At 59.6% G+C, this 14120-nt stretch overlaps 1 protein-coding gene across 2 annotated transcripts in view; it reads left to right on the top strand.

Annotated features, from left to right (window-relative positions):
* Positions 1-955: 955 nt before the first annotated feature.
* Positions 956-14120, top strand: part of FAM221B (family with sequence similarity 221 member B) — a 29777-nt gene continuing 16612 nt past the window's right edge. Inside the window, exons 1-5 of one of the 2 annotated variants that reach the window (XM_048834701.2) lie at positions 956-1343; positions 2411-2554; positions 2769-2879; positions 3902-4105; positions 5304-5423. In XM_048834701.2, the coding sequence (XP_048690658.2) occupies positions 1025-1343; positions 2411-2554; positions 2769-2879; positions 3902-4105; positions 5304-5423 (898 nt within the window). In that variant the 5' untranslated portion in view covers positions 956-1024. The remainder of the gene's footprint in view (positions 1344-2410; positions 2555-2768; positions 2880-3901; positions 4106-5303; positions 5424-14120) is intronic. The other variant, XM_075128236.1, reaches the window with a different exon arrangement.

The following is a 14120-nucleotide window of genomic DNA, read 5'->3' as shown; positions in this document are numbered from 1 at the left end:
GTGGGAAGCGCACGGAGGGGCAGAGGATGCTGAATGCTCCGAGGTCAGACCCAGGAAGGTGGAAGCTGAGTGAGCTGCGTGTCCTGAAGACAGGCTGCTCACAGAAAGGCGACTGCCCCAGAGTCCTGACTGGCTTCATGGGGAGCAGTTCCAGAGCATCGCCCAGGGACTCCGTGACAAGAGGTGCCCAGAGCTGGGGTGTAATTGTCCCAGGTCACTGGGTGGGGGCTCGAGCCGGTTCTGTGTTGGATGGATGGAAAGGAACCTCTAGACATGGAACCCGGCCCTGGTTGCTGCCGGCTCCACCTGGCGGAAAGGTTACATAAGCAACACGGTGTCTACACTAACACTGCATCAACCCAAGTACGTTGACCTCAGCACTACCCTGAGCCTACCCCTGCCTGATCCTCCTTCCCATTGTTCCTGTTGCTTTGGGGATGGCCCCCCTTCCTGTTGTTGTGGGAACGGGGCCTCCTTGCTGTGCTGTAGAGTGCTCTGCTGGGGCACCGCACACCCGCCCCCCCCCCAGTAGATTAGCATCCCTGTGTAACCTAGACGGAGCCTGGGAACAGAACGCAGGAGTCCTGGCCCCAGCCCCCTGCTCTAACCACTTCCCCATACTGCCCCTCCTAATTAAAACATCACTCTGCTCCCCAGTAACCCCCGGCCCCTCTGACCCCACACCTGCCTCCCCCGCCTGTCAGTCTCCTGCACCCATCACCCTGGTATCTGATTCCCCCTTGGGCAATCATGAAACCAGCACTGTGACCCCACATCCCTGCAGGGACCTGGGGTGCTGCCCCTGTGACCCCGCAGCCCTGTCCCCCAGGGGGCTATCAGAGCTGGGCCAGTCAGGGGGTATCACGCAGCCCAGTTCTCTCCCTGGCCAATCCCTGGGCTGCTCCCAGAGTCACCACGGCCACCGCAGTTACCTAGCAACAGACAACAGCCGTAACCTAGCATCCAACAACAGCTGGCCCCAGGCCCCAGGCTTGGCCCACCCTTTGTCTGGGCAGAACCAGCCATGGAGGGCGAGGAGTCCAGCATGGAGGGCAAGGGGGGCTGGTCGCCCCCACCAGCCGAGGAGCCCTCGGATCCGTCCCCCCCGCCAGGCCAGGAGCCCTTGGGCCCGTCCCCCCTGCCGGCCGAGGAGCCCTCGGATCCGTCCCCCCCGCCAGGCCAGGAGCCCTCGGGCCCGTCCCACGAGGAGCCGGCTGGGGCTGGGGTGGAGGCCGACGAGGAGGAGGACCAGGAGGAGGTGGAAGTGACCGACATCCACACCCAGACGAAGCACAAGCCCCTGGGGGGCACGAAGAAGAAAGCAGCGAAGACAGCGGTTGTGGGTAGGTCACCCCCACCCCCGGGAGTAACCCAGAGCTGGCGCTGGGGCCGGCAATGCCAAGGGCCGAATGGGCCACGGGGCCCCATCTCCCCTCGATGGGGTGAGCTGAGGCCTCGGGATCCAGGGCTGCGAAGCCGCCTCCAGCACCAGCGCGACCTCCCGGCTCTGACCCAGCCGATCTCCCCCCAACCCTGAGCCCCACGCCCTGCCAGGTAAAAGGCTGGGGGAGGGGCATGGCTAGGAGAAGAGGGTGTAAACGTGCCCCAGCACCCAAGGCGATGAATGGGGATTGAGGGGTCCAGGAGTAGGGGAACCCCCTAGCTTGGGTAGCAGAGGCTGCAGATCAGGGTTGAGGGCTCCGGCAGGGCTATGTTTGGGAAGCCCAGGGCTGGGCTAGCAGGGGGGTGTGGGTCAGGAGTGAGGGGCATCAGCAGTGCTGTGGAGTGAAGGGCGCCCAGGGCTGGGCTAGCAGTGGGGTGTGGGTTGGGATTGAGGGCCACCGGCAGGACTATGGGGCGCCCAGGGCTGTGCTAGCAGGGGGATGTGGGTTGGAAGTGAGGGGCACTGGCAGGACTGTGGGGAGCCCAGGGCTGGGCTAGCAGCGGGGTGTGGGTCAGGAGTGAGGGGCATCAGCGGTGTTGTGGGGTGAAGGGCCCCCAGGGCTGGGCTAGCAGGGGGGTGTGGGTTGGGATTGAGGGGCACCGGCAGGACTGTGGGGAGCCCAGGGCTGGGCTAGCAGCGGGGTGTGGGTTGGGATTGAGGGCCACCGGCAGGACTATGGGGTGCCCAGGGCTGGGCTAGCAGGGGGATGTGGGTTGGAAGTGAGGGCCACCGGCAGGACTACGGGGCGCCCAGGGCGGCTAGCAGTGGGGTGTGGGTTGGAAGTGAGGGGCACCGGCAGAGCCAGGGTGGGCTGGCTGCCAGCTCTGCTACCCTGAGTGGGGGCTCCGGGCAGTCAGTCCCATGCAGAGCCTGGGCTCAGAGAGCCGGGCCAGGCCCCATGGGTCGGGGAGGGTCCCAGGTGGGGAGGCTGCCCCTGCCCACTCACCCCGCCCCGTCTCTGCCCAGGCTATTCGGTGCGGCCCATCGTCCCGGCCAGGAGGGCCGAGCTGGTGGCGGTGGCCAAGGCCATGCACCGGGAGCAGTTCGGCAGGGAGGTGCAGGAGCTGTTCCACCTGGAGAGGGAGGCGGCCCTCAAGGCCATGCAGACAGGTAGGGCCCTTCGCGGGGGGCGCAGGACCCCTCTGCTCGCTGGGGAATGGTGCCGAGCCCCGCGGGCTGGAGCTGGGGGGCTCAGGAGAGGCCAGGGAGCCTAGCCTGGGACTAAGGGGGCGCAGCATGTAACTCGGGAGCCCAGGACCTGGCTGGGGCCACCAGCGCAGGAGATGGAGGATCCTGGACAGGTCTGACCCCCTCCTGCCCACAGGTCTCTACATCGGCTGGCGCTGCCCCGAGTATCTGTGGGACTGCTTCCGCGTGGGTGACCTCTCCAAGTGCTTCTGCGGGCACCTCCTGCGGGAGCACCAGGTCTATGTCGGTAGGTGCGGGGCGGCCAGGTGCTCTGGGGCAGGGCTGGCGGGGTCTGGGGGGGTGCCAGGCCCGTGTTGGTGAGTACGGGGCAGCCGGGTGCTCTGGGGCAGGGCTGGTGGGGCCTGGGGGGGTGCCAGGCCTGTGTCAGGGGGTACGGGGTGCCCGGGTGTCATGCAGAAGGGCTGGCAGGCCCATGTTGGTGAGTACCGTATGCCCGGGGGTGCCATTGGGCAGGGCTGGCAGGGCCTGGTGGGGCACTAGGGGGTACGGGGTCCCTGGGTGTCGAGGGGCAGGGCTGGTGGGGTCTGGGGAGCACCAGGCCCGTGTTGGTGAGTATGGGGTAGTGAGGCGCCATGGGGTAGGGCTGGTGGAGGCGGGGGAGCACCAGGCCTGTGTCGGGGGTCTGGGCTGCCCGGGTTCAGTGGGGAAGGGCTGGCAGGAACTAGGGGTAGTGTGTGAGCTCTCCAGGCACCAGTTCCCCTCTTGGCCCTGCTCCCCGCCAGCCTCGTGCACTCTAGGCTGGCAGTGATGGGTCAGCCCCACTCTATCCCATGGAGCCCGTGTGCCCATCCCCCAGGGCCAGGGCAGGGGTCCCTCATTGCACACCCAGCTCCAATCCCCTCCTGCTGCCTCTGAGCTTGTCTGCTGCTCGGTCCCCTCCTCTGTTGGCCCCAGGCTGTGGGGCAGGGGGTGCTGGGGTGGGGCCCTTCATAGAGCAGGCAGGTCTCCTTAGCAGCAGCCTGGCAGTGTTCAAAGGCTGGGCTTTCTCTGGGGCAGAGCGGGGATCCTAGAGACAGCCAAGCCCCGAAGAGACTCTCCCCCTTCCCACACCCAGACTGCCAGCTCAGAGCCTGCCCCCCCCCCAGCCTGGGGGGCTCTATGGGGCAGTGCCCCCAGCTCAGCACCCGTGCACCCCAGCCTGCAGGGCTCTATGGGGCAGTGCCCCCCGGACAGTTCCTGGGGCTCTCCCCGGGGGTGGGGAGGGCTTGCTGTGTGTGGCCCAAGGGGTGACGGGCACTTGCTCTGCAGAGACGCGGGCGCGGATGCCCTGCATCGTGCCCAGCTGCAAATGTCAGAGCTTCATCTTCATCCCCTCCCGGCCCGAGGACGTGGGCGAGTTCTGGCTGAGGAGGAGAGCTGGCTTCGACCCCTCCACCTGGCGGGCCACATGCCGCTGCCAGCACAGCCACGAGGAGCACGCGCCCAGCGCCCGCCGCGCCTGTCGAGCCGCAGGTGGGGGCAGCTACGGGCCGGGAGTGCGGCCGCGGGGCAGAGAGCGTGTGCGTGCCTGCCGGGGGGGTGGACATGTGGGCTGTCACTGCGAGTGCGTGTGCGTGTGTGTGGGTAGTATGCACACGGGCTGTGTCACGGCGTCCCCGGGCCATGCTCTGGAACTGCTCCCCACGAAGCCAGGCAGGACTCTGGGGAAGTCTCCTCTCCGGGAGCAGCCTGTCTGCAGGACACACAGCTCACCCGGCTTCCCCCTTCCTGGGTCTGACCTCGGAGCATTCAGCCTCCTCTGCCCCTCCGTGTGCTTCCCACAGCGAGTCCGCCCAGGCGGGGTCCTGGGGAAACCGGAGGGTCCTGCCCCCCAACTCCGCAGTCAGACGGGACTCTCAGCCAGCCAGTAAAACAGAAGGTTTATTAGATGACAGGAACATGGTCTAACACAGAGCTTGTAGGTGCAGAGAACAGGACCCCTCAGCTGGGTCCATTTTGGGGGGCCGGGAGCCAGACCTCGTCCCCAGCCAGCCCCAAACTGAAACTCCCTCCAGCCCCTCCTGCTCTGGGCTTTGTTCCTTTCCCGGGCCAGGAGGGCACCTGATTCCTTTGTTCTCCAACCCTTTAGCTCTCACCTTGCAGGCGGGACGGGCCCAGGCCATCAGTTGCCAGGAAACAGGGTGTCGGCCATTCTCTGTGTCCAGACCCCTGCACACACCTGCCCTCCAGGGCTCTGCAATGATCATACACCCTTACTCCACCCCCTAGATACTTAAGAACTGCCTAGGGGAAACTGAGGCACCCCCACACTATTCAGAGGAAACATTAAGAACAGTCCTGCTTCATCACAGGCTGTCACTGTGTGTGTACATGTGGGGGTGGGGGTGCGTGTGGGCTGTCACTCTGTGTGAATGTGTGTGTGTGTGTCTGTGGGGTGTCTGTGTGTGCGTGTGTGCATGTATATGTGGCCTGTCACCGTGTGCACGTGCGTGTGTGCACGTGAGCTGTCACTGCATGTCCCCTGGGCATTTCCTGCCAACCGTGTGGCACAGAAAGTGTCTCCCTGGTGCCTGTGGCTGGGTGTGCTCTGGCTGGAGGCTGCCAGTGCTAGGGGGAGGGTGAGGGAGGGTGCTGGGGACTCTCGGATGCTCTGGCCAAAACCCAGGGGCCCTGAATCCCCACCGGGCTGAGCCCTGCCCTCCCCACACAGGCTGTTGGTGCGTCTGCTTTGAGTCCAACTTCCTGTGTGCAGCCTGCGACCGGCGCTGGGAGGAGCACGAGACCTTCTTCGAGACGGCCGAGACTCGCAGAAAAGGGGGCCGGCCCTTTGGTATGCGCAGCGTGGGGGGTGCACATGCCTGGCCTCTCCCCCCCTCGCTCCCATGGCAGCACATAGGGTCTGGCCCATGGCAGTGCGACCCCCAGCTCAGTCACCCCTGGAGCCCCAGGGCTTATCACCCTGGGGAGAACCCCCACTGCCCTGCCCCATGGCAGCGCTGTCACCCCCGGCGTAGCCCCAGGGACACGCCTGTCCTGGGACAAAGTAGCTGGCACGGAGCCCCAGGCATGTCTGGCCCCCGCCCCCCCGCAACATTCTCCCTGCACAGCCTGTCACGGGGTCCCCGGGCGATGCTCTGGAACTGCACCCTACGAAGACAGGCAGGACTCTGGGGAAGTCTCCTCTCTGGGAGCAGCCTGTCTGCAGGACACACAGCTCCCCCGGCTTCCCCCTTCCTGGGTCTGACCTCGGAGCATTCAGCCTCCTCTGCCCCTCCATGCGCTTCCCACAGTGAGTCCGCCCAGGCGGGGTCCTGGGGAAACCAGAGGGTCCTGCCCCCCAACTCCGCAGTCAGATGGGACTCTCAGCCGCCAATAAAAGAGAAGGTTTATTAGACAACAGGAACATGGTCTAACACAGAGCTTGTAGGTGCAGAGAACAGGACTCCTCAGCTGGGTCCATTTTGGGGGGCCAGGAGCCAGACAACCCCGTCTGCACTTCACTCCATGTCCCCAGCCAGCCCCAAACTGAAACTCTCTCCAGACCCTCCTCCTCTGGGCTTTCCCCTTTCCTGGGCCAGGAGGTCACCTGATTCCTTTCTTCTCCAACCCTTTATCTCTCACCTTGCAGGGGGGAAGGGCCCAGGCCACCAGTTGCCAGGAAACAGGATGTCGGCCATTCTCTGTGTCCAGACCACTGCACATACCTGCCCTCTAGGGCTCTGCAATGATCATACACCCTTACCCGATCCCTGAGATACTTAAGAACTGCCTAGGGGAAACTGAGGCACCCCCACACTATTCAGAGGAAACATTAAGAAAAGTCCCACTTCATCACACAGCCCCCTCCAGCACTAGGCACTGGGCCTGCTCTTTGTACATGGGGAGGCGGTGTGGCCCCCCCATGCTGAGCCCCGTGTCACGGAGTGTGGGGGAGTCCAGGCCCTGCACCCCTCTTCCTGGGATTCACTGAGACTCTCAGCCAGCCAGTAAAACAGAAGGTTTATTGCACAACAGGAACACAGTCTAAAACAGAGCTTGTGGGTACACCCAGGACCCCTCAGTCAAGTCCTTCTGGGTCAGCAGGGAGCTTAGACCCCAGCCCTGGGGTTCCCTGTGTTCCTCCACCCAGCTCCAAACTGAAAACTAAACCCCCCCAGCAGGCTCCCTTCTGCAGCCTGTCTTCACATTCCCGGGCAGAGGTGTTACCTCCCCCTCCCCCTCCTGGCTCAGGTGACAGGCTCTCAGGTCTCCCATCCCCAGGGCACATTCCCAGGTCAACACTCCCCCCTCCCTGCTGCGTCACATCCTCACATCTCTCCCCCTTTCGAGACCGAACAGATAGGGTTGTAGTTTCTTGAGGGCCCACACCATGGCCAGGCACTCCTTCTCGATGGCCGCGTAGTGTTGCTCCCGGGGTAGGAACTTCTTGCTCGGGTACACGATGGGGTGTCTCTCCCCCTTTTCATCCTCCTGCATTAACACCGCCCCCAGTCCCGTGTCTGAGGCGTCGGTGAACACCACAAAGGTCTTGTCAAAGTCTGGGTTTGCCAGAACTGGGCCACTGACCAGAGCCTCCTTCAGCGCCCGGAAAGCCTCCTGGCACTGCTCGGTCCAGACCACCTTGTCTGGCTTCCCCTTCTTGCATAGCTCCGTGATGGGGGTGGCTATGGCGCTAAAGTGGGGCACAAATCTTCGGTAGTATCCTGCCATCCCAATAAAGGCTTGGACCTGCTTTTTGGTGTGGGGAGCGGGCCAGTCTCTGATCACCTCCACCTTAGCTGGTTCCGGCTTTAGGCGGCCGCTCCCCACCCGATGGCCCAGGTAAGATACTTCCGCCATCCCCACCTTGCACTTCTCCGCTTTTACAGTCAGCCCAGCCCCCTGGAGTCGGTCCAGCACTTGTCTAACCTGGGACACGTGGTCCTCCCAGGTCTGGCTAAAGACACAGATGTCATCAATATACGCCACGGCAAAACTCTCCATCCCCCTCAGGAGCTGGTCCACCAGGCGCTGGAAGGTGGCCGGCGCTCCCTTGAGGCCGAAAGGCAGGGTCAGGAACTCATAGAGCCCCAGAGGGGTGATAAAGGCCGATTTCAGCCGGGCATCTGCATCCAGCGGCACTTGCCAGTAGCCCTTTGTAAGGTCCATGGTGGTGAGGTACCGAGCTCCTCCCAGCTTGTCTAGGAGTTCGTCCGGCCTGGGCATGGGGTAGGCATCCGATACAGTGATGGCATTGAGCTTCCGATAGTCCACACAGAACCGGACCGACCCGTCCTTTTTGGGGACCAGCACCACCGGCGAGGCCCAAGGGCTGGCAGATGGCTGGATCACCCCCAAAGCCAGCATGTCCCGGACCTCTCTTTCCAGGTCCTGAGCAGTTTTCCCTGTGACTCGGAAGGGGGAGCATCTTATCGGCGGGTGCGACCCTGTCTGCACCCGGTGGACAGTCAGATTAGGGCGTCCTGTCAAAGTTTGACTCAGACTCACAATTTATCAGACCACTCTGTTTTATTAGCAAAGCTGCTCTGCTAATACATTTAGAAGTGAGCCCCCCGAGTGGGGCTTGTGTCTCTTAATTTATACAGTTTTTTGGAGAACGAGTTACAGAGAAGTTACAGAGAAAAGAAGAAAAAGATTTTAGTCACCACCCTTCGAGATCCCTGAGACCAGTCACATATCTTCAATTACCTGCCACCCTTAACAATCTCCTTTAACAGCTTCCAGTTAACTTAACTAATTGCCCTTCACACCTTCCATTCTGATGCCTGCTTCTTCCACGTGCTGGCTCTATCTTAATTGCTTCTCCATTCAAAAGCTAACTGTCCCTACGTGTGCTCCCTCAGATACTTTGTAACATGTTTTGGCATGCCCTCTCATATACAATGTATCCAGCATGTCCCCTTATACAATGTTATACTTCCACAATCCCCCCTTTTGGTCAAGGCTACGCCCATGACCAATGACTTACTGGATTCCATACATCAATCGTTCTTTTTCATTACTTTCACTGGTGACATTTAACAACATTAGATTAGCACTCTGGATTCCCCAGACCCTCAGGACACAGTAGCTGAGGATTAAGCTTCTCAAAGGACACATGTTGGAAGCAGGACCCTTTCTGGTTCCGACAACCCCTTTCGAGGGAACTGCAGTCATGTTTTTACGTCCACCAGGCAGCAGGCCCTAGGCTCACTACTGCTTCTTGTTTGTTGGGTCCTGCTGTCTGCCTACCCTCTGCTTCTGGCAACCCTTATGAGAGCGCAGATTGTAAGGTATTGCAGGCTGTTCCTCTTTGTCTTCTGGGGTTGAAGCTGGTTCGGCGTGGTCTTGCAGAGGTGCTTGGTCCCCTTGAGGTGGCGCTGGCTTACACTGTGAGGCGTGGCTCCATGCAGCGATGCCGGATAACTTCACTGCTGTCTGGGTGGTGAGCAGTACCTGGTATGGAGCCTTCCACCGGGGATCCAAGGCGTGCTTCCGAAGGTGGTGCCGCAGGCAGACCCACTCACCAGGCTCAGGAGTGTGACAGGCAGCAGAGGTGGGTTCCCTCGGCCAAGCTGCTCGCACCTGCGAATGGAAGGAGCTCACAGCTTGCATTAACCCTTTGCAGTACTGGAGGAGCGTGCTGTGAGTTAGGTTTAGGTCTGGGGCTGGGGTAATAGTAGCCATTGTTCGCATAGGGCGTCCCATGATGATTTCAAATGGACTCAATTTGTGTCTCTGGGACGGGGATGACCGAATTTCCATAAGGGCCAGTGGTAAAGCAGCTGGCCAGTTTAACCCTGTGGAGCTACAGATTTTTGCCAGCTTATTTTTAAGCACACCATTTCGCCTTTCAACTGCCCCTGCACTCTGTGGATGGTAAGGGCAGTGCAACAGGTGGGTGACCTGGTTTAGATGTTGAACAATTTTTCCAGTAAAATGTGTTCGCCGGTCACTAGACAAAGTGGCAGGAATTCCCTTGGTAGGGATAATGTGGTTTAACAGACATTTTGCAACAGACAATGAATCAGCTTTGCGACAGGGAAAGGCTTCAATCCAACCCGAAAACAGACATAACTAAAATGAATTCATATTTCTGACACTTTGGCATTTGTATAAAATCAAGTTGCCAGTGTAGGAAAGGTGCTTGAGGCAAACCCCGGAACCCTTGTGTTACTTTTACAGATTTGCCTACATTGTGGCTTTGACAAGTAACACAAGCGGCACAGTGGCGGGTTGCAAAGGAGCTGAAATGGGGAGCCCACCACCCCGCCTTACTCATAGCAGAGACCATCCCCTCCTTGTCGACATGCGAAACACCATGTAGCAGGGCGGCTAGAGACGGGTAGAGTGAGGGGGGGCTACAAAGGTACCGGTGGGCGATGGCCAAAGGGAATCAGATTGCAAACAGGTTTCAGAGGAACAGCCGTGTTAGTCTGTATTCGCAAAAAGAAAAGGAGTACTTGTGGCACCTTAGAGACTAACCAATTTATTTGAGCATGAGCTTTCGTGAGCTACACGAAAGCTCATGCTCAAATAAATTGGTTAGTCTCTAAGGTGCCACAAGTACTCCTTTTCAGATTGCAAACAGCAACCCAAAGCACTCCAGGAGTCTCTCTGTGTTTCTGGGGCAGAATCCTGGAGCTGAGCGAGATGAGACAGGGATGGTGGCGTTACAGAGACAGAGAGGGGACCAAGAAACGCTTCTGGTGAAGGTTTTATAGTGGCAGCATGTTTTGCAGCAGCATCAGCAAGTGCATTACCTTTTGCCACCTCGGTGTCTTAACAATTGCCAAGGCAGACGGTAGTAAAACTGCCTACAGGAGGGCGGCAATGTAGGGGCCATTCTTGATGGGGTACCAGTAGAGGTAAGAAAACCTTGAGCCTGCCAAAGGGTGCCAAAGTCATGCACAACCCCAAAGGCATACCGAGAATCAGTAAAAATAGTGGCAGAGAGCCCCTCGGGTAGAAAGCAGGCACGGGTGAGGGCAATCAGTTCAGCCACCTGGGCAGAGGTCACAGAGGGTAAGGGCGCAGCTTCTATGGTCTCAGAGAGAGAGACCACAGCGTACCCTGCAAGAAGGTGGCCTTGGTCATTTCTATAACAGGACCCATCAGTGAATAATACTAGGTCAGAGTTAGGGAGAGGTATATCTGAAAGGGCGGGGCGTGGGACAGTGATAGCGGAGACAGTTGCAAGGCAGTCATGGGATTCACCATCACTAGGTAAAGGAAGGAGGGTAGCAGGGTTTAACCGGGAGCAGCGCTTACTAGTGATATGTGAGGCTGAAAGCAGCAAAAGTTCATACCTAGTGAGGCGAGCAGAGGAGAGGTGAGCAGTAAATAGAACAGCCAAGTTTGCATAGCAAGTCCCGTCCCAGAAGGTTTGCAGGGGTGGAATCAGAGAGGAGGAATGCATGCTCCTCAGAGAGGGGACCGACCTGAACAGACAAAGGTTTTGAGAGGGGAAAAGAGGTAGGGATCCCTGTAATGCCAACAGCAGACACAGATTTTCCAGATCGGGGAACCTCAGGCAAGTCAGTGGTGCGGATTGTAGAAAGAGAAGCTCCAGTATCAACAAGGAAAGGGAGAGAGAGATCATTTACAGTCAGGACACATTCTCCAGTAGGGGACAGAGGTAATAAGGGAGCTAAAACTTTGTGAGGTTCCCCAGCATCCCGTCATTGTTGGGGTGAAAAATAGGGTTGGGGATCAGCTGGAGGAACCAGCGGGGGTTCACTTGATTTCCCATACAATTATTAGGTCGTCTTGGACACTCTTTTTTCCAGTGTCCAGGCTGTTTACAGTAGTTACAAACCGCAGTTAATCCAGCCCCCCGCCCCCTTCCGCAACCCCGTCCCTGTCCCCGGTGTGGTCTGCTTAGTCCTGAATAATGCTGTATCTGCAGAGCCATTAACTTTTGGGAGGACTGTTCCTCCTTTCCTTTTAAAGTGCGGTGGCAATGCTCTGCTACTGCCAGCAATTTGTCCATGGTTTCAGTCTCCCATCCCACACTTATTCGTTTTAACATGCTGCCTGTGGCAGGGAGAAGACCATCAACAAATGCGTGTGCCAAGGCCCCCTGCCCATTTACATCGGGCTCTTGTATTCCTGAATGTTGTAGGAAAATATCAGTTAGCCGGGACCTATAGTCGCCTGGGCTTTCTCCTTGCCCTTGCTTACAGCAACGTATTGCTGTCCAGTTTGTTTTAGGAGACCACACTTTGGGAATGGCTTGATGCAGGCGCTTCCAAAGAGCCATACACCGGTCTCTGTATGCCGAATCTGGGCCAGTACTTTTTGTGGTTGAGTGGCGTGCCTCAGCTGGCCAGTCTCCTGGGGAAGCCAGAGGGTCCTGCACCCCAACTTCGCAGTCAGACGTGACTCTCAGCCAGCCAGTAAAACAGAAGGTTTATTAGACGACAGGAACATGGTCTAAAACAGAGCTTGCAGGTGCAGAGAACGGGACCCCTCAGCTGGGTCCATTTTGGGGGGCAGTGAGCCAGACAACCACGTCTGCGATGTGACGAAGTGACTCAGCAGGGAGGGGGGAGTGTTGACCTGGGAATGTGCCCTGGGGATGGGAGACCTGAGAGCCTGTCACCTGAGCCAGGAGGGGGAGGGGGAGGTAACACCTCTGCCCAGGAAGGTGAACAGAGGCTGCAGCAGGGAACCTGCTGGGTGGGTTTGGTTGGCAGTTTGGGAGGCTGGGGAGAGGAACACAGGGAACCCCAGGGCTGGGGTCTAAGCTCCCTGCTCCCCCAGAAGGACGTGATTGAGGGGTCCTGGTTGTACCCACAAGCTCTGTTGTGGACTGTGTTCCTGTTGTCCAATAAACCTTCTGTTTTACTGGCTGGCTGAGAGTCTCAGTGGATCCCAGGAAGAGGGGTGCAGGGCCTGGACTCCCCCACACTCCGCGACAACTGGTGGCAGCGGTGGGATCTACTGCACCCCGTGAACGGCGCTTCCTGCAGTAAGTGACTGGGGAACAGTAAAACGAAGGGGAATTGACGGGGACCAGGCGTGCTGAAGATTCAGAGAGAGACGGTTTCGGGGGGCGGCTAACCCCTGGGAATGTGTGACCAGAGAGAAAGACTTTTGCAGTAACAGGGTCCCCCGGGGGATTGCAGCGAGCGGTCCCAGGGGCGGAGGAGTCTGCAGCTCGACCCTGGCAAAGAGGTGGTGACCTCAAGAAGGACTGGCACACTAAGGGCTTTTCCTGGAAACCGTGGGAAGCTGCCCGGCCTGCGAGTGGCCAGCAGGGAGATGTACGCTAAACGCCTTAAGAGTGACCTGGTGGAGCTGTGCAGGCAGAGGGGGCTGCGCATCGGGAGGTCCACCAAGGAACAACTGATTGCCCAGTTGGAGGAGAGGGATCGCTTGGATGACCCGATCCCTGTCCCTGAGGGGAGCCGCCCGGCAGACGCAGCGTGGGCCCCGGGGCCTGACCGGGCTGGGAGGGGTCAGACTGCTGCCGAGGACATCCCGAGACCCTTCCTACCTATGCCTGGGGGAGGGGTTGGGGGAAGCCCAGCGAATACCGAGGGCACCCTGACCCCAGCACCCAGCAGGGGATCCTCCCGGCGGAGCTCCCCATCCCTGGAGCGGAGGCGGCTGGAATGGGAGAGGGAGATGAAAATGAGGGAGCTGGAGGATCATGAAAAACAACGTCAACATGAGGAGAAACAACGTCAACATGAGCAGGAGGAGAAGGAGAGGGAACGTCAGGAGAAGGAGAAACAAAGACAGCATGAACTGGAGCTGGCCAGGCTGAAGAGCAGTGGGGCCCCGGCTGTGGTGAATGAGGGGGGACCCAAGACTGCAAGGAACTTTGATAAGTGCTTCCTGGCCCAGCGTAAGGAGGGGGAGGACATAGATAGCTTCCTGACGGCCTTTGAGAATGCCTGTGAGCTGCACAGGGTTGACCCTGCAGACAGGCTCCAGTTTCTCACCCCCTTACTGGACCCCAAAGCCGTGGAGGTGTACAGCCAGATGACAGGGCCGGAGGCAGGGGACTATGAACTGTTCAAACAGGCCCTGCTCCGTGAGTTTGGGCTGACCCCCGAGATGTACCGGAGAAGGTTCCGGAGTCAGCGTAAAACGCCTGAGGTCACCTACCTACAATTGGCCAACCGGATGCAGGGGTATGCCCGCAAGTGGACAGCTGGGGCCCGAGCTAAAGAGGACCTGCTTGACCTAATTGTACTGGAGCAACTGTATGAACAGTGCCCTTCCGACCTGAGGCTGTGGTTGGTGGACAAAAAGCTCGAGAACCCCCAGCACGCAGGGCAGCTGGCCGACGAGTTTGTGAACAGTCGGTCAGGGGGTAGCCGGGAGGAGTCCCAAAAGAACAGGCCCCCCCCGATGCAGAGAGAGAGTCACCAGGGGGCCTCCCAGCGGGGAAATAGGGAGAACCCCCTCCCAAGGGGAACGCCTGGCGTCGGGCCCCTCCGACCCGCTCGAGGGGACCAACGTGACCTGAGCTGCTATCACTGTGGCCAGAGAGGCCACATACGGTCCCAGTGCCCTGGGCTCAGGGACAAACTGA

The sequence above is a fragment of the Caretta caretta genome, chromosome 5, assembly GCF_965140235.1.
Source record: "Caretta caretta isolate rCarCar2 chromosome 5, rCarCar1.hap1, whole genome shotgun sequence".
NCBI lineage: Eukaryota > Metazoa > Chordata > Testudines > Cheloniidae > Caretta > Caretta caretta.
Note: the sequence above shows the minus strand (reverse complement) of the source record. Positions and strands in the feature narration are given on the sequence as shown.